Below are 22,888 nucleotides of genomic sequence, written 5' to 3' on the forward strand. Positions count from 1 at the left end.
CTGCTGCTGTGTTGTCCATAAAGGGGCTGGGGCTGCAGTATGTAAAGGATGGCTTCAGTGGGTGCTGCAGCTGCTGTGTCACTTGTCCTGTCAATCAAGGGGCTGCTGCTGTGTTATTATACATAAGGGCTGCTGTTGTTGTCCTGTTCATCAAGGGGCTAGGGCTGCAGTCCATAAGGATGTGCTGTGTTGTCCAGGAGGGAGGGGGGGTGCTCTGTCAATCAGAGGTGCTCTTCCCCAATGTAAAAAAAATAAAAGTCCTTTTTTATTTGTGTGTTAGCAGTCATGATGACAATGCAAGGCCGTCAACGTCATCTTCGAAGGGTGATGCCAAAGGGCTTAAGTCAGGGCATTTAAAATCAAACAAGCAATGTTTTACAGTGTTAAAGAAAAAAAATTAAAAGCTAAGTTAGCTGAAGAGAAACAAAAAATTTACAATATGGCATTTACTGCACAAAGTGGCAAGGAAAGGATAAGGCCTTGGCCTTTATGACTGGTGGTTCTGCATCTTATGATAATGTAAGCCCTTCTCCCTGTAGAAGTGTCAAAAAAATAAAAATCGCTAGGGCACATGAAAAAACTGTGCTCAGAAAAGTCACAGATCACTGAGGAGAGTAAAGTGTGTCCACAGTTGCCATGTGTGGGCCTGACCTTTCTAATACTGTACTTGAAGAGGATCCTCCTTCCACCATTTGTGTGCCCTCTGTGAAATTGCACCAGGAGGATGAGGAGGATATTTCTGTAGTTGGCGCTAGCAAGGATAATGAGGATGTTGATGCCGAGAATGTTGTTTGTGGAAATCAGACAACAGTTGTTGCCCATGGTATGAAAAAGACCATTGTCATGCCGGGGCAAAAGACAAAAAAATCCAATTCTCATGTGTGGAATTATTTCCACCCAAATCCGGACAACAGTTGTCAAGCCATCTGTAACGTTTGCCAAGCAAGAGTGAGTAGAGGTAAGAACCTTAACCATCTAGGAACGTCCTCCCAGTTACGTCACTTGCAGCGCATTCATCAAATTCCAAAGTGTTTGCAAAATTCAGAAACTTTGGCTAAAAATTTAACAATCAGTCCAGCGTCACCTAGATGCTCCCTTCTCTCTGTTAGATCCAAGCACCTGCAATCTCCACCACCAACACCTGCATCATCAACATCCTTAATCATGATCAAAAGTAGTCCTGCTGCATCCAATTTCATAAGCATGACTGACTCCTCTCTTATCCGTGATTCTTCAGAAGGATCCTTGAGTGCTACGCCTGTTGCTGCTGATGCCGCTGCCGCTGGGGGTGGATCTTCATCCCAGAAAGGGACCAAGAAGACTACTACCAGTAGTAATTTAAAAAAACAATTGACTATTAAACAATCCTTTGATAGAGGAAGGAAGTATAACAGCTGTCACCCAGTTTCACAGTGGATCACTGACACCATGATGGATGGCTGTGCTAGTATTAGATGGTGAAACAATAGAAAATCAGGATGATAGTGTGGAGGAAGTGCAAAAGGACAATGAGGGGAAAATTTGTGTCCTATCTGACGCTAATGAGGATGTTGATGATGAGGATGTTGTTTGGGTAAATCAGCTACCAGTGGCAGCTGTTCTTGCTTGTGATAAAAAGAAAGCCAGAAAAGCCACGTCTTGGGTGTGGAATTATTTTAATCTAAATTCTGACAACAGTTGTGAAGGCATCTGTTCCATTTGTAAAGCAAAAGTTAGGAGAGGAAGGGACGTTAACCATCTAGGCACCTCCTCCCTGTTACGTAATTTGTAGCGAGTTCATGCATTTTGTTTAACAAAATTATAATAATTTGTAAATTAATAACAAGCAGTCTAGTATCATCCACTAGTAATTTGGACCAGCACATACAATCTCCACCACTAACACCCTCATCATCAACCTCCTCCTTAATAATTGAAGGTAGTCCCTCCAAAAAATGTTTTGTGTGGGCTGAAACAAAGGACTTAAGCCACAAAAAGTGTTAGTCCTTGTCGCTAAAGTGCTTGGTTTGTTAAACTGTGCATGTCCTTTTTAGTATCCCACATAAGAGTGTGTGGGACGGCCCAAGGACAATTCTATCTTGCACCTCTTTTCTTTACACTTTGCACAATTTGGGGCATTGCTGACTGACATTATAGTTTATTAAACTGCCGTCCTGTCTGCCACTGCTGTGTGGCAATGTTTCATAGATGTCCTATATTTTTTTTAACTGCCATGCATTTGTGCCGCTGCACTTACTTTAGCCAGCCAGCTCGCTGCAGCCTTTGTCCTATATTGGTGAAAGATAGTGAAATCAATATTGTGAGCTGTGAGGTGGTTAAAAATGCCTGGACATGCCTGAAAATGATTGTTATTAAGGTTAATATTACTGTAGGAACAAAAACAGGCCAAAGTGAAGTGGTTTTAGCTGTTTATATAATTTTTTGGAAAACAAATACAGATCCAAAACCAAAACACGCAAGGGTGGTTTTGTAACACCAAAACCAGATCCAAAACCTTGAAGGAGATACAGATCCAAAACCAAAATACTGGGGTCGGCGCACATCCCTACTAAAAACCCAGAAATAAGAGGGTAAAAATAGATTATTTTATTGTAAAAATGTAACAGCTATTTTAAATATTTCATTTAAAAAGTCTTTATTTCAGAATAATAATTTTTTTTTATTCATTTGATGCTCTTCCCATCCTGAGATATTAACCTTAATATTTGTTAAATAGGCTTCCCACGTTTTCTGAAAGTCTTTGAGGACAACTCATTTTATTAGTGAAATACCAGTGATATATAATTTTATAAAACTCAGGGCCTGATTCAGAGCCGCTCGTAAGCGGCCTCTCGTTCGCTCCGAGCGATGTTTGCCCAACTGCGCATGCGTACGGATCGTTATACGCATGCGCGAACCAGTCAGTGCGGTCGAAATTCATGTGCTCGCAAATTAGCGAATGCCTGATAATTTGAGTGACAGAAAGAGGCGTATGTGGGTGGTAACAGGGGAAGGTGCTTGAAAACGGGGAGTGGAGATCAAAACGTCGGTGTGCTTAAAGGTCAAAACGGGCGTTTTATGGGTGTGCATAATTAAAACAGCAGCGTCATTGACCACGTCACTGGGTTATTTTATAGCCAGAACTGCTCGCAAGATTGTGGTAGCAAAGACCAACCACAAGAATAGCGAGCAGTTCATACGCTGGTCGATGTACTCGATTAATCTAATAAATAGCGGACATGACGTAGGATGCGAGCGGCCAGGGGGCGTAGTTTCAAAAAAACGACCACAAGTTTTGTTCGCTCGTTCAGACCTAGAGGCGTGAACAGACCGCAAAGAGCGAACGGTTTATTTGAATAGCCACCCCTATTTTCTGGACGAGCGAGCGCTAATTGCCTCCGGCTCTGAATCAGGCCCTCAGTTACTTCTTACATACATAAATTAAATAATTGATGATATACAGTAGAAAATGAAGTGAAGCTGGTATTTCATATATTTTATCATGTGCCTATAACACCATCTAGTGGTGCTTGTAGTACAACTTCAATAGAGTCAGAAAATGTGTTAACTTTTGCAGTGATTGTGTATATAATACTCTGTACATAACATACATTATGTCCCCTGTCATATGACATTACTTGGAGACTGCCATGCAGTATTTGGAAGGTCAGCAATCTATTTTAAAAGTCATTCAGCAATTGTTAGACATCATTAAACTCCTAAAATCATTAGCAATTGTTAAAGTAGTTTGACTATAGGAAAATGATTTATTGGTCTTCTCCACTATATTGATGGATGATTTCACTAATTACTTTATGTAAACTAGTTTTCCCAGAAGTCAATTTGACTAATTCCTTTAGCAGAATGAGGTCCAAACATAGCCTGTTATATTATTTCTAAACTGAGAAAAAGGATTTAATGGAATATGTATATTGTGAGTTCTAAAACAAAAAGATTGAGCTTTCAGTAGCTCTTGTTGATCTAAAAATCCCAGAAGGCATTTGAGGGATGGGTGGTTCATACTTTTTCCTCCAACTTGGCATCAGTGGGTGAAGGAAGGGTCTCCAGACTGTAGCACTTGGTTGGGGACCATTAGTTTTCTCTGTCTTCGCTTATAAGAGGACAGGTCCTTTGCACTTGACTGTGGGGCCATTTCCCTGTCTTGTCTCCAACCACTCCTGCCAAAGACCAACAAGGGTCTTGAGAAGTTATTAATTTATTAATTTGACTATTGGTGGGAACTGGGATTAAATCCTAGCTGGACTGGGCCTTTGTATTTTATTTAGTTATGTATTTGTAGGGGGGAGGCATGAAGCCACAGAATGTCATGCTGAATCTCTTCATATATTTGCGGAAAGGGACCTAAATTCCACCATTACAGTCCAGGTTTTATGCTTGTCCATGCTTGAGTCCAAATGATTAAATCAAATTGACTGAGGTACTAATTAAGTCACCTGTGCTCTGAGTTTGGGAATCTCTGCATTAGCACATAACTCACTTTCTCTATAGCCTTTTATGTTACTTTTTTACAAAAGGTAAAGGTAGCAATTTTATGTAAATAAAAGTACTAAGTGACCTCATTTAACTAGAGTTCTCTATAGAATACTAGCTTGTGATGCCTTATCACAAATTGTGGCACCTTATTAAATTTTTTTTTAATCTCTAGCATGTCACACAAAACCATGCAAATTACCTGGCTGGAATTATAGTTAAATGACGACACCTCTATATACCATATATCACAAAGGCTTCAGACATGCCATGTTTTCATGGATAACTTATAGTATCTATTCAGTAAGTAATTAGATCTTTCATTTTAGGTAAGTTTTTCAATTTAAAAATAGTTCCCAAAATATATTGTTAACTATTTTATGCAAATATTCCCGTGACGATTTCCAAAATAAAATGACAATGACAATATTTCCACATGACTTCTAATATCTGTTTCATTTTACAGTAGGATGGGGTGCATTACTCACGCAAAACACACATTTATTATGGAATCAGAGCAATTACTCACTGTACACATAGTGAGTGTCGACCTCTCATACCCAACCCCAGATAAGTTGTTATATTAGCAACATGGATATTTATAATAAGAATATAGAGGCCTTTATCATACTGTATTTTGAATAGACTTAGACATTTACCAAATATATTTAATGACTTATTTCTCAATATACAGAAAGTATTATCGCACAGGTGTTGATTCTATTACAATACTGGTTAGAAAAGCAATAACCCCTATTATCACAATATCATTTCAATATGAATTTGTGTAAGGGGGTGCTACCACAAATGTACTACATAATGAAAAAGGGAAGAAAAGTCTTTCCATACCAGGTGCACATGGACACGTTTTTCTTCCTTCTTTTGTTATGACTTATTTCTCATACTGAATGTCAGGAGAGGTTGATGTATGAGATCCATGCAAATGTAAATTGATGGCTAATGCATCAATAGTATTATTACGCTTCTGTAAGGTTCAGGTGAATCATTGTGTAGTAAATAAAAATGTATGTATCAAAAGCCACGATTAGCTAAGGACCATAGATCTTGTCATAAATTCAGTCAGCCAGTCACATCTGAACCTTTCTTTTTTTTCCAGTCACAGCAGGGGTGATATAAATGAACTGTAAATTTAAATTTTGAATTTTCGTACCTTTTCTTTTTGATCGATTTTTTTCAAATATTCTTTTGTCTTTTCAGTACTTGTCATTTTTCTCTGCCCTTTAGAATTTTTATATATATTAACTCTAAAATGTAATATGTTTGCCTTTGGCTGTTTTAAATGAACCTATTACAAGCAATCTGAAGAATAAATGTTTGCTAGACCTGGTTAAACAGGGCCGTAACTAGGGTGGTGTGGGCATTGTCGGCCGCCTCCACCTGCGATCACCTCCATTAGCTCGTCTCTCATCTACCCCCCGCCAGGCGCACAGCTACTAATACACATTACAATGGGCAGTGCTGCAGCTGCCTGCCCCCTGTGCTCCGCACCCTCCCCCGTCCACTCCAGTGTCTTCAGGGACTGGGAGAGATGTCATGACATTTCTCCCAGTCCAGCACCACAGTGCCCTACGCCAAACAGCTGCTCCTTTGGCGTTGGGCTGCAGAAGAGGCGCCACTGGCGGGGACCGCGACTGCGGCTTCCCCCGGCTTCCACAGTGACTTACTGAGGAGCTGGAACTGTACAGGTACTGTAAGTGCTGCATTTAGGAGAGAGACCCAGGGAGGGGCCATAATGTGTATGGTGAGGAGGGGGAATTTGTACTGTGTGGCATAATGTGTAATGGGGGGAACTTTTACTGTGTGGCATAATGTGTAATGGGGGAACTTGTACTGTTTGGCATAATGTGTAATGGGGGGATTTGTAATGTGTGGCATAATTTGTAATAGGGGGGATTTGTACTGTGTGGCATAATGTGTAATGTGGCAATTTGTACTGTGGGCATAATGTGTAAGGGGCATTACTATTGTGTGGTCATAATATGCAAGGGGCATTACTCTTGTGTGTCGTAATGTGAAAGGGGCACTACTACTGTGTAGCGTAATGTGTATATAAGGGACAATACTATGTTGTGTAATGTTTATAAGGGGCACTACTGTGTGGCGTAATGTGAATTTGGAGTTCTATAGTGTGGCCACGCCCTTTCCCCTACAAGACTACACTCCTTTTTTTGGCCCACACTGTCCCTGTTTTTGATGGGGGGGGGGGGATTCACCAATGCTCTTTCTGGCACAAGACACCAAAATGTCTAGTTTTGGCTCTGTGGTTAAACATTGCATGCTAGAGTGTGAAGTACAGATGTGTACACATACATCTATCCTCCATGTGCTACAAGTCGTGCCACACATAACACGGGATCTCCGTGTGCCTTGGTGTGCGACTTTTTACTTTCAAATGCATCTTATTCACACAGTGATGTGAATGGCTAACACAAGCAGCTTCGGCTGATTAAAATGATATTAAGCATACCTATATTCTGTGTGGGTCTGTGGGTGTATCTGCATGTGAAATGTTACGTTACAGTGTCAGCGGCTGTAACACGGTAACATAGCAATTCTCATGCAGATACACCCACAGTAGTACAGAGAACATAGGCATGCTGCATATCATTATAATCAGCAGAAGCTGTTTGTGCTACCTATTCGCATCAGTGTGTAAATAAGACACATTTGAAGGTAAAGAGTTGCACAAAAGACACTTGGCGCTACCGAGTCACGCCACAGCATGGCGCAATTAGAAGGGCTGTATAACGCGCAAGGAGGCTAGATGTATGAGGACACATTTGTATTTAACTCTTTGAGTGCTAGTTGGGGAATTGTTAACCCTTTACTGCCAAGAAGCATAGAGTATATTGAGTGTTTGCATTTCTGTGAGAGCTAGGTTCTCTCTGATCTGTATAATAGGGTGGCAGCCTGAAAGTAGGAGTGGTTGTGATACTGTTTTGGGACATTTTAGCTAATCTGTGCCTCAGTGATAGTTGAAGAGATTAAACACTGAAGGCCTGATTCAGAGCCACTCGCTGCTGGGGCGCTCGCTCTGAATCTGGACGTGTTTCTTTTTTTGGTCTCCGGCCGCTCGCAAAGCTGTGGGTGCCCACCAGCAGCTTGTGAGAGCAGGCTGGAGACCATCGCGATTATCGCGACCATCGGGCTTGCGACGAGACCCTGTGGTAGGGTCTAGCTGCTGCAAGCCCGAGTGGACTCCCTGCTCTAATAGAGCAGGAAGTCCATTACTGACATCACTTAGATTTTCCTAAGGGAACGCCTGCGTTTGTCCGGCCACTCCCCCTACCCGCCCACAAATCGGGGTGAGTTGTCAATCAACATCGACAGCTGCCCAGTCTTGTTGCGAGCTCTGCAGTGACTGAACTTCAGTCGCTCAGCGGGGCTCGTGCACGCGCACGCTGGATGCGGCGCATGCGCAGTGGGCAACCATCGAGGGCTCTGAATCGGCCCTGAGTCGTTCTGTGCACTAGGAATACTCTTAATAAATCAGTTAAAAATATTTTAAAATGTTATTACATTTATTAAAGAAATAACACTTTTCTGGAGACTAAGGGGCGAATTCATTTCAGTGCGATGTTGAATAGCCGCGGGAGGGAGCTCCCTCAGCTATTCAATTCAACGCGCTGTTAGCGTTGTCGGGAATGGGTTAAGTCTGAGAATGCCAGTTATCGCGACTTAACCTGGGTGTTAAGGCGCGGTAACTGGCATTCTCTGACTAAAGTGTCGGGTGCGCTAAGCCGGCAAACAGCTGCGCGCCCGCCACTTTTGTCGGATTTCTCCTCCCATCCCCAGGGGGGTGCGAGAAGAAATCCTTTAGCCGCCCAAACATCGTGGTCTATTGAATAGCTGCGGGAGCTCCCTCTCATGGCTATTCAACATCGCATTGAATTGAGGGCCTGATTCAGAGATGCTCGCTACTTGCGAGCGCATGCTCTGAATCAGGGCGGGGAGGAATTTTTTTTTTTCCTGTACGCTCGCAAAGCTGTGGGTGCCCACCCACAGCTAGTGCGAGCGGGCAGGAGATGGTCGCGATTATCGCGACCATCGGGCTTGCGAGGAGACCCTGTGGTAGGGTCTCAGGTCTCGCAAGCCCAAGTGGACTTCCTGCTCTAATAGAGCAGGTAGCCCACTACTGATGTCACGAGTGATCAACATCGACAGCCGACCCGTTTTGTTCCGAGCTCCAGAGCGAGTAACTTCTCACTCGCTACGGGGCTTGCGCACGCCGCATGTGCGCACTGGCCCACCATCGACCCGCTTGCATGCTATGCGCTCGCGAGCGGGTGTGAATCAGGCCCTCAATTCGGCCCAATGCTAGAAAACCTATTGTACTATATGGGAAATACAATCTCTATCATGACCTTTTCCCTATATATGTATTTAAATTTAAATGTAACATACATTTTTTCCTGTAAATCTATCATTATTGCTATCCTTTATTTAATAGGTTAGTATCTCTTCATACTTTGTGGTTTTAGCAAAATATTTAAAAAAGAAAAAAGAAAAAATAGAAATAGTGTGAAAAAGAAACAGATAAGTTTAAAATAATGCTGTGCCCTCTCCCATTGTTATCCTTATGACTAATAATTTATACAATTGCGGTATTTGTATCCAGCATGTGTTTGTAACAAACACGTTGCATAGTAAGCAGCCTATTTATCAGCAAGTTTTATCATACGCAACAAGTTTTAAAACTTGTTGCATATGGTAAGTGGTGCTCAAGCCAATCAGCTCCCATCTGTCATTTTTCAAACAGATGACAGTTAAGGAGCTGATTGGCCCGAGCACCAGGATTCAGGATCGTTCTAGGCTTCAGGTCTCAGTGTTCCTGCCTCCTGTTTCCCATGTCCTCAGTGAATCGTGTTTTTTGTTTCTTGTGGAATGCAATGCCAGCATTTCCAGTGTTACCTGCTGTACCAGTATTTCCAGTGTTACCTGTTTACTTGCAATACCAGCATTTTCAGTATTACCTGCAGTAAAAATATTACTAGTGTTACCTGCAGTACTAGTATTTTCAGTGCTACCTGTTTACCTGCAGTACCAGCATTTTCAGTGTTACCTGCAGTACTAGTATTTACAGTGTTACCTGTTTACCTGCAGTACCAGCATTTTCAGTGTTACCTGCAATACCAGTATTTGGTGTTACCTGTTTTCATGCAATACTGGCATTTCCAGTGTTACCAGCATTTCCAGTGTTACCTCCAACACCAGTATTTCCAATGTTACCTGTTTACCTGCATTATCTGTTACTTCTGTGGAGTCTGCTACCTTTACTCCCAGCTGCTATACTTCAACCTCAGCTTTACCCAGGTGCCACTACAATACCTATCTCCAGCATACACAGAGCCGGTGTTACCTTCCGTGGCTTACTATCATCTGCCACTGAGAAACACCGCCAAGCTCCGTTACTGTGGAATCCGTCCTGGCATCTTCAATCTCCTGCTGCTGTACTATTGGGACATTGTGTACCAAGCCTTATCCAGTACCCTGTTGTTATCAATCAGCTCACGTCTATTTCAGGTTAACGGCTACACTACTGTGCTGACTGGGTATTGGTCTCCCTTTGCTGTGTGTTATTGTCTGGGGTTGGCGCTAAGGAAGGTGTGAAGGTTCCAGGGCTGTGGTCAGTGTGCAGAATACAGTATTATTGGCAGATCTGTATTTCCTATCCTGGTACCTCAGTGCCTGAGTTGCTAACCACGGTACAGTTCCTAAAGCTGTACTCTGCATACATAAGACTCAGATTCCTAGTCTGAGTTCTGAGTTTCACTCTGCTGGTACTATATTGCCCTGAGTTACGGGGTTGTCACCTTTTGTCACTGGAGTGTGTCCTTAACTCTGCTGACTTTTACAGGTCAATGGGCTAAGGGCCGTCCAGAAGGCTTCAGGCTGATGCTATTCGGGTTCCAGGTCTCTATCCCTGCATAACTCCAGTCCTTGGTTCCTATCTGTTCAACCGAAGGGTCCTGAACCAGATCTACATAATTCTCAAACCGTGACGAGATTGACTTCATAGTGTTTTGTTTAATACGTATACAAATGGAGCATGACACAGTGTTAGCTCTTAAACTCATCCAGTCTTCCAATTCCATGTCATGGGGAAGACTAGAGACTATATTTAGTGGAAAGAAGCCCTTTAGCAAAGAGTCTGCATGTTGGAACACTGAGAGAATGCATGCACCTTGAAGAATCATCTGCTATGCAGGTGTTTATTTGTAGGTACTGATGTAACCTGAGTCTGAAATATTAAGCCTTGATTCTTGTATCTGTGTGAATGAGGGGGCAATGTTCATTCTTTATCAGGTGTAAGGGACCAGCAGTAGATGTACATAGAACCTGATATTTTAATGTTTACTGCAGCAGTTATTTTGTTTTTAGCCATTACATGGCTTACTTTTCATCTGTAAAGGGTTTCTCAATGATGACACTTAGTAATGCTCTGGTGAGAACATGCACATATACCTTTCATTTGTTTACTATTCCAGGAGAAGAGAAAGACAGAGGAAGCTCTCAATGACTTGAAGCGTCAACATGAATCTGAAGTTGCTGAGCTCCAGGTTGCAATAAAAAAACTAAAAAAGGTACCATCAATAACCTTTAATAACACCAGGTGTATGTGTAGTCTAAATAATCTGAGATGACAGTTTTGTAAAGACTGTGACCCTTTTACAAACCTTGTTAGAAATAAATAACTAAATATTACAAAGTTAACTTCATTAGAAAATCAATTAGTCATTCACCCCGGGATCCGCATAAAAGGTCGACAATGAATAGGTAGACAGTCAATAGGTCGACACCAGTTGGTCAACATGCAATAGGTCGACAGGTACAAAAGGCTTACCATCAACCTTTTTACTGTAGATCCTTAATACCACATCCATCTACCCTATGCAAGCTCCTTAATTACAATGTATACAATAAACTTGCTGTTGAAAAGAACGACTCCTTTATGTATGATACCAGTAGGCAGGGCTGCCATCAGATATTGTGGGGCCGGGACTGACAAAATAGGCTTGGGCCCCCCGGCACCTCCCATGGCTCCCACCTCCCCCGGCTCATTCTGGCTTCTTCTACTGGTCTGGCTGGCGCTGCTCCTCATGCACCGCGGCTCCCCTGACCTCCCTTCCAGCTGTGCAGTGTGACATCATAACGTCACGCATATCTACTAAAAAAAATACTTTACTGAACAAGGGGGTGGGTGGGGGTACAATGGGACGGGCAGGGTAACAAGGGGGTGGGCAGCCCTGTCATTCAAAAAAAGGTTTAGATCGATGCAACCTGTGCCCCACAAACCGCAGCTTAGTCCACTCTTAGGTGCACCACACCTCCAGAAACCAAGTAAAACAATCAAATAAAGTGGTCCAAGAAGCGCGGTTCCTTGGTATTGTATAATAGGATATCCGTCCAAGTAAGCGTACTGGCTTGAAACAGAAGAGAGAGATGTATAATAAATTATGCCTTCAGCATCAGTATATGTCTGACTTCTGTGAATCTTTTCTCATGGGGCTCACCTCCCAGAAATAAAATGCATTCACATAAAGGTATCTTTCTGTTTTCACCAAAAGACTGAATGAAAATCACGGTCTCACATCCCCCACTTGTGACCCCTATGGACCACACTCACCTGAAACCAGGTATCTATGTTCCTATAAAGGTTTCTTTGTTGGTTTCAGGTAACTTTTCACATCCAAACAAAGTGAAAAAGAGAAGGTCTGTTCCACAAGGCGACAGTGAAAAAATTTAATACTGAGATCAGCACAACAGAAAAAACAAACATTTAAAAAATCTTCCAAGTAGAAATATTCCCCCTAAAATATAAGATAGGGGTATATTAAGAGTATAAAAAATACTTAGCAGCAACAAAAACACCAACGCGTTTCCGACCATCAGGTCCTTCCTCAGGGTGTATTGAACAAACAGAATGGCAGGGTATATATACTCTTATTTAGATCACATGATATTCAATAATAGTATAGTGAAATGTAAAACCCGGAGCTTCCTCTAATAATCCCTTACACACAAACACATATAAAAAGACATATAAAGAGACATATAATGTCTTCAGAGACATATTAAGAAACATATGGTTGAATTCTTTAAAAAACCACCAACATATATTAGTATAAGTATAGATCTATATTTTATTCTAAGACAGCCCAGGATCTGTTAATGATAAGTCCAGTTCATATTTTATAGGAACCCTTAATGGATCCCACTTAGGCGCCAAACTGACTTTCACATGTAGAGCATAAAGCATGCTGGTAAGCACTTCCTGTTAGCGCTATGGACACCGGAACTTGTCATCATCTCCCAGTCGGAAATATGCACACAACAATGGAACTCCATTCCAGTCACATCGCTTTCCATTAGCGTTATGGGCACCGGAAGTCGTCATCATCTCCCAACCGGAAGTCTGCACCCGGCAACAGAACTTCACAGCGGTCCGACCCTCGGGGAACACCAGATAATCTCAAGAGTTCCACCCGTAAGAAACAGTCGATGTGGTTTGTGGTAGTGTAACTGACCAGGACCTACTTCCGGTGCTTCCAATGTATGCAATCGCCAGCTGGTAAACATAAGCGGTTGTCATGCCAACCAAAATTCTTTGTGTGCGGTTCCATGGAAATTCTCCTAGCATCCCCGATACACATAAAAATACATATAAAAAAGGGATAATTAGTAAAGATAAACTAAAAATAAATAAAACGTGTTAAAAACTATAAAAACCACTTTATCTCGAAATCAACATTTAATCCTCTTGGTATTAAAGATTTTAGCAGGTAAATTGTTTTCATTTCCATTTTGGCAAGAACCTCATCTCTATTGTTGGTTCTCCAATCAGATTTAGCTGCTTTAATCCTTGAGGTGGGGCTCTTACAGACTTTACACATACTACATGTCCCACATCTAAAGAAACCTTTAGATTTATTTACAGATAATGGAGTAGGAATAGCAACAGCACTTTTTACCAAACTGTCTTTAATATTTTGGGCTTTTCTATATGTGAATTGTGGTCTTTCACTAATAAAAGGTTTTAAAATAGTATCATGGTTTAAAATACTCCAATGTTTCTGTATTATTTTTTCTAATTCTCTATATTGACTATTATACTGAGTAATAAAAGCAATTTGATTGTGTTTGGGTTTCTTATCTTTCTGTGTAGGTCTACATAACACATCAATCCTATCCAAATTATGACCTTTTACTTTTGCCTCTTCCACAGTTTTGTTATTATATCCTTTGTTTATAAATTGTTTTGCAAGATTATTGGCCTGATATTCATACATTTCAATCTCAGTACAATTCCTACGTATACGATAGAATTGACTGTGGGGTATGCTGTTAAGCCAATTGCGGTGATGGTTACTATTGGCTTCAATATATCCATTGCAATCCGTAGGCTTGATATAATTTTTTGTTTTAATTTTGCATTCAACATATATTGTTAAGTCCAAAAAGTCTACAGAGATCTCGCTAATATTAAACGTAAGTTTAATATTGTGATTATTATAATTTAAATATTTGCAGAAGTCGCTTAGTGTGTCTGTCCGGTCATCCCAAATAAAAATAATGTCATCTATATAGCGACGCCAGGACACCAGGTTGGCACCAAAAGTGTGACCATTCCAAATATAATGGTCCTCCCACCACGCATTAATTAATTGGCATAGCTTGGTGCCACCCTGGTGCCCATGGCTGTACCGGTGAGCTGTAGATAAAAATCGCTAGCATACCAAAAAGGTTGTTAGACAAAATCAACGAGATACCTTCAAGCACAAAACTTTTTTTGTCTTCTGGCATTCCCTTTTTATCTAAAAAATATTTTACTGCATCCAATCCTAATTGGTGCTGAATAATGGTATATAGTGAAGTTACATCAGCAGTTACTAATTTGTAACCCAGGCACCAATTTATTTTCATAAGATTACTTATAATGGATGCGCTATCTTTCAGATAGGAGGTGGTCTCCTGAACTAACAGTTGAAGTAAATGATCCAAATAATGGGAGAGATTTGAGAGTACAGAGTTAGTACCAGCCACAATCGGGCATCCCGGAGGTTTTTCTCTATTTTTGTGGATTTTTGGTAACACATAGATCACCGGTATAGATGGATTATCTATCTTAATATAATCGCGTGTTGACTCTGTAATAATATTTTTGGACGTATAGAGATTTAGAAAAACATGTAATTTCTTTATAATGGAAATAGATGGATTGGCACGTAATTTTTTATATGTTGCTGTATTAGCCAATTGACGAATAATTTCTTCATTATAATCGTCAATATCTAAAACAACAACACTACCCCCTTTATCAGCGGGTTTGATTACTATTTCTTTATTATCTCTGAGTGTTTTGATGGCCAACCTTTCTTCCTTAGTTAAATTCATGTTTTTTAATAGGTTTAAGATTTAGTCTCTCCAAATCCTCCCTAACCAGACGTTCAAATGTCTCTACATAACAACCTTTTTTATGGGTGGGAAAAAATTTAGATTTTCTCTTAAATACCGAACTTTCCTCAAAGTTCTGTTCAATGATGTTTCCTTGAGTGGTCGCATTAAAAAAATTTTTTAACGTAAGTTTTCTAATGAACTTCTGGAGATCAATAAATATTTCAAAATCATTGGGACGACTAGAAGGAGCAAATTTCAAACCACGTGTTAACACATTGGTTTCATGTTCATTCAGAGTATATTTGCTTAAATTATAAATTTTGGTCTCTGGTATCATATTATTGATTTCAGTTATTTTCTCAGCGATCTGTCCAACATCAACCTCATTTAATTGATTCTTTGAAATCTTTTTCCTAAATCTCCTTCTTTTATTTAGATGTGTCTTTTTCCCCCCTCTAGTACCCTGTTTGGTCCTTTTTTGGAGGGTACAGGTAACCCTATCTACCATAAAAAATCATCAGTCAGGGGTGCATATTTGTTCCTCCAGTTATTAGACTGGTATGAAGTTTTTCTATTTCCCCAATTAGTTGGTAATCGTTCAGGTAGAGGTTTCCTATTTGTGTAATAATCTCTATGTTTGGATTTATTAGATGAATTATTTTCAAATCGCCGAGATCTTTTATTCGTATATCTGGATCTATAGGAGGCATTCATCCTCCTAAGGGGGGGGGTTTCATATTCACGATGTTGGGATTTAGGAAACACTGTTCTCTCCATATGTCTATTCTGCGGTTTCTCCCCATTATATATCCTTTCTTTCTTAGTTATCATATGGACATTCCCATTGTTATAATCATTTCTATCCCTCATAAGTTTCTTTCTTTTCTTGGTTTTAAGATCTCTTTCATTTTTTTCAATCTTTCTAATGCATTGTTCTTCTAATTTTTTGAAATCAGATGATTCTTTATATGGATCAACAAGGCTTTTATATACATGAATTTCCTCCTCAATTTTTTGTAACTCTACTCCTTTCTCTCTGATGATCAAGTTCATCAGTGAGAGGGAACATACATCCAGTATTCTAAACCACTCCTTTTTAAAGTCAGGTGAGCCACTATTAAAAGACGGGACCTTGTCTATCCGTAAACCTCTCGGAATGAGTTTTTCACTGCAATATTTCTCTAATGACATCATTTCCCACCATATTTTACCCTCCTTCAGGAGGCATTTTTCCAATTTAAACATGGCAGTATCTAAATCATCATCAACCACATTTTCATCCCCAAGGGTTGAAAAAACTTCCTTAATTTGAACATTTCTTTGTCCTCTATGTGAGAACATGTTAGGGCGGCTGAACATCAGACGCCCGATTGTGGCTGGTACTAACTCTGTACTCTCAAATCTCTCCCATTATTTGGATCATTTACTTCAACCGTTAGTTCAGGAGACCACCTCCTATCTGAAAGATAGCGCATCCATTATAAGTAATCTTATGAAAATAAATTGGTGCCTGGGTTACAAATTAGTAACTGCTGATGTATCTTCACTATATACCATTATTCAGCACCAATTAGGATTGGATGCAGTAAAATATTTTTTAGATAAAAAGAGAATGCCAGAAGACAAAAAAAGTTTTGTGCTTGAAGGTATCTCGTTGATTTTGTCTAACAACTTTTTTTGGTATGCTAGCGATTTTTATCTACAGCTCACCGGTACAGCCATGGGCACCAGTGTGGCACCAAGCTATGCCAATTTATTTATGGCGTGGTGGGAGGACCATTATATTTGGAATGGTCACACTTTTGGTGCCAACCTGGTGTCCTGGCGTCGCTATATAGACAACATTATTTTTATTTGGGATGACCGGACAGACACACTAAGCGACTTCTGCAAATATTTAAATTATAATAATCACAATATTAAACTTACGTTTAATATTAGCGAGATCTCTGTAGACTTTTTGGACTTAACAATATATGTTGAAGAATGCAAGATTAAAACAAAAAAATTATATCAAGCCTACGGATTGCAATGGATATATTGAAGCCAATAGTAACCATCACCGCAATTGGCTTAACAGCATACCCCACAGTCAATTCTATCGTATACGTAGGAATTGTACTGAGATTGAAATGTATGAATATCAGGCCAATAATCTTGCAAAACAATTTATAAACAAAGGATATAATAACAAAACTGTGGAAGAGGCAAAAGTAAAAGGTCATAATTTGGATAGGATTGATGTGTTATGTAGACCTACACAGAAAGATAAGAAACCCAAACACAATCAAATTGCTTTTATTACTCAGAATAATAGTCAATATAGAGAAATAGAAAAAATAATACAGAAACATTGGAGTATTTTAAACCATGATACTATTTTAAAACCTTTTATTAGTGAAAGACCACAATTCACATATAGAAAAGCCCGAAATATTAAAGACAGTTTGGTAAAAAGTGCTGTTGCTATTCCTACTAAATTATCTGTAAATAAATCTAAAGGTTTCTTTAGATGTGGGACATGTAGTATGTGTAAAGTCTGTAAGAGCCCCACCTCAAGGATAACGGAATACAAATCAACCCAAACAAATAAAATTTATGATATAGATGATTTTATTACATGCCACACAAAATATTGCATTTACCTTCTTGAGTGTTCCTGTGGTAGCAAGTATATTGGCAAAACAAGCAGACAGCTAAAAGAGCGTTTAGCGGAGCATGTAAGAAATATCAAGAGGGGTTTAGAAACCCATAATGTTTCTTTGCATTTTAAAACCGAACATCAATGCAATATTAAGCATCTAACATCTTTTTGTGGCATTAAAGTAGCTAAATCTGATTGGAGAACCAACAATAGAGATGAGGTTCTTGCCAAAATGGAAATGAAAACAATTTACCTGCTAAAATCTTTAATACCAAGAGGATTAAATGTTGATTTCGAGATGAAGTGGTTTTTATAGTTTTTAACACGTTTTATTTATTTTTAGTTTATCTTTACTAATTATCCCTTTTTTATATGTATTTTTATGTGTATCGGGGATGCTGGGAGAATTTCCATGGAACCGCACACAAAGAATTTTGGTTGGCATGACAACCGCTTATGTATACCAGCTGGCGATTGCATACATTGGAAGCACCGGAAGTAGGTCCTGGTCAGTTACACTACCACAAACCACATCGACTGTTTCTTACGGGTGGAACTCTTGAGATTATCTGGTGTTCTCCGAGGGTCGGACCGCTGTGAAGTTCCGTTGCCGGGTGCAGACTTCCGGTTGGGAGATGATGACAAGTTCCGGTGTCCATAGCGCTAACAGGAAGTGCTTACCAGCATGCTTTATGCTCTACATGTGAAAGTCAGTTTGGCGCCTAAGTGGGATCCATTAAGGGTTCCTATAAAATATGAACTGGACTTATCATTAACAGATCCTGGGCTGTCTTAGAAGAAAATATAGATCTATACTTATACTAATATATGTTGGTGGTTTTTTAAAGAATTCAACCATATGTTTCTTAATATGTCTCTGAAGACATTATATGTCTCTTTATATGTCTTTTTATATGTGTTTGTGTGTAAGGGATTATTAGTGGAAGCGCCGGGTTTTACATTTCACTATACTATTACTGAATATCATGTGATCTAAATAAGAGTATATATACCCTGCCATTCTGTTTGTTCAATGCACCCTGATGGTGTATTGGAAGGACCTGATGGTCGGAAACGCGTTGGTGTTTTTGTTGCTGCTAAGTATTTTTTATACTTCTTAATATACCCCTATCTTATATTTTAGGGGGAATATTTCTACTTGGAAGATTTTTTAAATGTTTGTTTTTTCTGTTGTGCTGATCTCACTATTAAATTTTTTCACTGTCGCCTTGTGGAACAGACCTTCTCTTTTTCACTTTGTTTGGATGTGAAAAGTTACCTGAAACCAACAAAGAAACCTTTATAGGAACATAGATACCTGGTTTCAGATGAGTGTGGTCCATAGGGGTCACAAGTGGGGGATGTGAAACCGTGATTTCCATTCAGTCTTTTGGTGAAAACAGAAAGATACCTTTATGTGAATGCATTTTATTTCTGGGAGGTGAGCCCCATGAGAAAAGATACACAGAAGTCAGACATATACTGATGCTGAAGGCATAATTTATTATACATCTCTCTCTTCTGTTTCAAGCCAGTACGCTTACTTGGACGGATATCCTATTATACAATACCAAGGAACCGCGCTTCTTGGACCACTTTATTTGTTTGTTTTAGCCCTGTCATTCAATCAGTGCAGCCTCAGGTAGTTAGCGCGGTGTGCTGGTTGAAGCGGGTCCTCCTCCTTTCATTCAAGGGGCTAGTGCATTCCGGCGGGCGGTAGGAGCAGCAGGCCCCAGACTTTCTGCTGAGTATCCGGGCCCGGACTCCAGTGCTGGCAGTCCCCCCTCTGATGGCGGCCCTGCCAGTAGGATCAAAGATTATTTTGGTAGAAATGCAGCTAGATACATCATTCCTGCTCTACCACATATATGGTTGACCGGTCACTCATGTGAACATTATTACCGATTACATTGTGTGACAAAGGGGTCTATTTACTAAGCCTGGGATGGAGATAAAGTGGATAGAGATAAAGTACTAGCCAACCAGCTGCTAACTGTCATTTTTCAAATACAGCCTGTGACATGGCAGTTATGAGCTGATTGGCTAGTACATTGTCTCTGTTCTCTTTATCTTCAGTTAAGGCTTAGTAAATAGACCCCAAAAGCACTGGGAAAGTTGTATTTATTACATATATCTTTTGCTTTTTAGTAAAACCTAATAGAAACATCATCCAGATAAGATCTGGTAATTAAACTAATAGTGGTGATAAGAAATTACAATTATTGTGTCTAAAACCTGATAATTGATAAATATGCCCCTAAAGACTTCCCCCTTCACTACTTATAGCACTCTCATTCTTTCACTTAACCTCTGCACTGCGTGTAGCGCTCTGCTACAGTTAACTTTTTTTTATTATTATTAAGCTTTATTTAAAGGGTGCCACATGTGGTCTGCAGCACCATGCAGCGGGCAAATGACAAGACAGTACATACATGGTAACAGTAACTCAGTACAATACAATAAGCAACACAGTATACAATTAACAAATAATACTACAACTCTCAATATAGCTACTGATGCCAGTGGGGCAAAGCTGAAATCTGTGCCTTACATGCTGAAACCTGTACCCATATGCTAGGGTGCAACTAATAGGTTAAGAGCAACTGCAAGAGGATACGAAAGGGAGACAAAGATGAAGTGGAGTTCCGCTCAGAGAGTCAAAGGAGGAGGTAGCTGATGAGCAAGAGTAGTAGATGATGTGACAGGGAGGGAGGAGGGCCCTGCTCATAGGAGCTTACATACTAAGGGTCAGGGAGTCAAACAGATGACACAGTGGAGCGGAGGGCAGGTAGCAATAGTGGGGGGGATGTGGGATGAAAAAGGATGAGGTGAACTTTGTGGCAACATGGTTAAGCAGTGGGCTGGTATGCTTTTATGAACACGTGGGTTTTCAGTGCCCGTTTGAAGCTATGCAGGGTAGGGGATAGACTGATAGAACGACTGGCAACATTATAGTAATGGGGGTCAGTATGCAAGAAGTCTTGAATTCGGGAGTGAGATGTAGTAACCAGAGTTGAGGAAAAACTATGGTCATTGGCCGATCGGAATGGTCAGGGTGGAGTATGTAGGGAGATGAGTTTAGAGATGTAGGGAGCAGTGGAGTTGGAGAGGTCCATATATGTGAGAGTAAGGAGGGTTGTGTAGGGGAGGGGGAGCCAGCGTAGGGCTTGGTAGAGAGGGGAGGCTGATGTGGGGCAGTGGGAGAGGAAGATTAGTCGCGCTGCAGTGTTAAGTACAGATTGGGGAGGAGCGAGACGGGAGTGGGGGAGGCCAGTATGGAGAAGATTGCAAAAGTCGAGACGAGAAATGATCACTGATTAAATGACAATCTTGGTGGCATCCTGGGAAAGGAAGGGTCTGTTGGGAGCGATGTTGAGGAGGTGGAAACAACAGGATTGGGCAAGAGATTAAATGTGACGGATGAAAAAGAGTGAGGAGTCAAGAATGACATCCAGGCAGCAGACTTGAGCAACAGAGGAGATAGTGGTGTTGTCAGCAGTGATAGAGATGTTGGTGTGGGATTCTTAAGGGAAGGAAGACAATGACTTCAGTTTGGGCCATGTTGAGTTTGAGAAAGCAAACGGACATCCAGGAGGTGATGACAGAGAGACAATTGGACATCCAAGAGAGGAGGGAGGGGGAGAGATCAGAAGTGGAGAGGTAGAGTTGAGTTTCATCGGCATAGAGACAATACTGGAGGCTGAAGGAACTGATGAGTTCATCACGTCACACCGCTACATGTCTCCAGAGCAGAGTAGACCATTACAAAGGGCGAGCCTCCTCTGAACAGCTGCACTCCTATCAGAGGAGGCAGTCTGTGTCAGTCAGGGGAGCCGGCAGGGGATCTGCATCAGAAGAATGGAAGCGCTGCATGCGTCGAGAGCCACAGGTTGGCCACCGCTGGTCTATAGAATCCCAGATTGCTTCCATATAAAATATAAGAAGATAACCAACCATACTGTGTACATTTTAGATAAATGAACAAAGCTTATCTGTATAACCCATAAAGGGTGTCTTTAGCAGGAAACTGCAAGGAATAAAAGCGTCCAGCACCTCAATGTATTTTGTCCTGGAGGGATTTCATCAGGAAGTTGAGAGTAATAAAAAAACAGAGGGGTTTATATACCTAACCAGATAACACTAAATTAAAACTAATTGATTGCAAGCACCTGTGCAGCCACACGCCTTTGTCTCCTCACCGTCACAGATAAAAAAATATAAATATATATACAGTATATATATATATATATATATATATATATATATATATACAGTCAGGTCCATAAATATTGGGACATTGACAGAATTTTCATATTTTGTCCTCTATTCACCAACACAGTGGCTTTGAAATGAAACAAACAAGATGTGATTTAACTGCAGACTTTCAGATTTAATTTGAGGGTGATTACATCCAAATCAGGTGAACGGTGTAGGAATTACAACGGTTTCTATATGTGCCTCCCTCTTTTTAAGGGGCCAAAAGTAATGGGACAAACGAAACAATCCTAAATCTAACTTTCACTTTTTAATACTTTGTTTGAAATCCTTTGCAGGCAATTACAGCCTGAAGTCTGGAACGCATAGACATCACCAGACACTGGGTTTCATCCCTGGTGATGCTCTGCCAGGCCTCTACTGCAAATGTCTTCAGTTCCTGCTTGTTCTTGGGGCATTTTCCCTTCAGTTTTGTCTTCATCAAGTGAAATGCATGCTCAATCAGATTCAGGTCAGGGGATTAATTTAGCCATTGCATAAAATTCCACTTTTTAGCCTTAAAAAACTCTCTGGTTGCTTTTGCAGTATGCTTCGGGTCATTGTCCATCTGCACTGTGAAGCGCTGTCCAATGAGTTCTGAAGCATTTGACTGAATATGAGCATATAATATTGCCCGAAACACTTCAGAATTCATTCTGCTGCTTTTGTCAGCAGTCACATCATCAATAAATACAAGGGAACCAGTTCCATTGGCAGACATACATGCCCACGCCATGACATTACCACCACCATGCTTCACTGATGAGGTGGTATGTTTTGGATCATGAGCAGTTCCTTTCCTTCTCTTCTCTTCCCGTCACTCTGGTACAAGTTGATCTTTGTCTCATCTGTCAATAGGATGTTGTTCCAGAACTGTAATGGCTTTTTTAGATGTTGTTTGGCAAACTCTAATCTGGTCTTCCTGTTTTTGTGGCTCACCAATGGTTTGCATCTTGTGGTGAACCCTCTATATTCACTCTTGTGAAGTCTTCTCTTGATTGTTGACTTTGACACATATACATCTACATCCTGGAGAGTGTTCTTGATTTGGCCAACTGTTGTGAATGGGTTTTTCTTCACCAGGGAAATAATTCTTTTGTC

General features: G+C 40.5%; 1 protein-coding gene across 1 annotated transcript in view; it reads left to right on the forward strand.

Annotated features, from left to right (window-relative positions):
- The window catches only part of RASEF (RAS and EF-hand domain containing), a 131,573-nt gene that overhangs the window by 61,437 nt on the left and 47,248 nt on the right, over positions 1 to 22,888 (forward strand). The window contains exon 4 of the mRNA XM_088470292.1: positions 10,980 to 11,075. Within this exon, the coding sequence (XP_088326418.1) occupies positions 10,980 to 11,075 (96 nt within the window). The remainder of the gene's footprint in view (positions 1 to 10,979; positions 11,076 to 22,888) is intronic.

This window comes from Taudactylus pleione, unplaced genomic scaffold (assembly GCF_031769625.1).
Source record: "Taudactylus pleione unplaced genomic scaffold, aTauple2 ptg000095l, whole genome shotgun sequence".
NCBI lineage: Eukaryota > Metazoa > Chordata > Amphibia > Anura > Myobatrachidae > Taudactylus > Taudactylus pleione.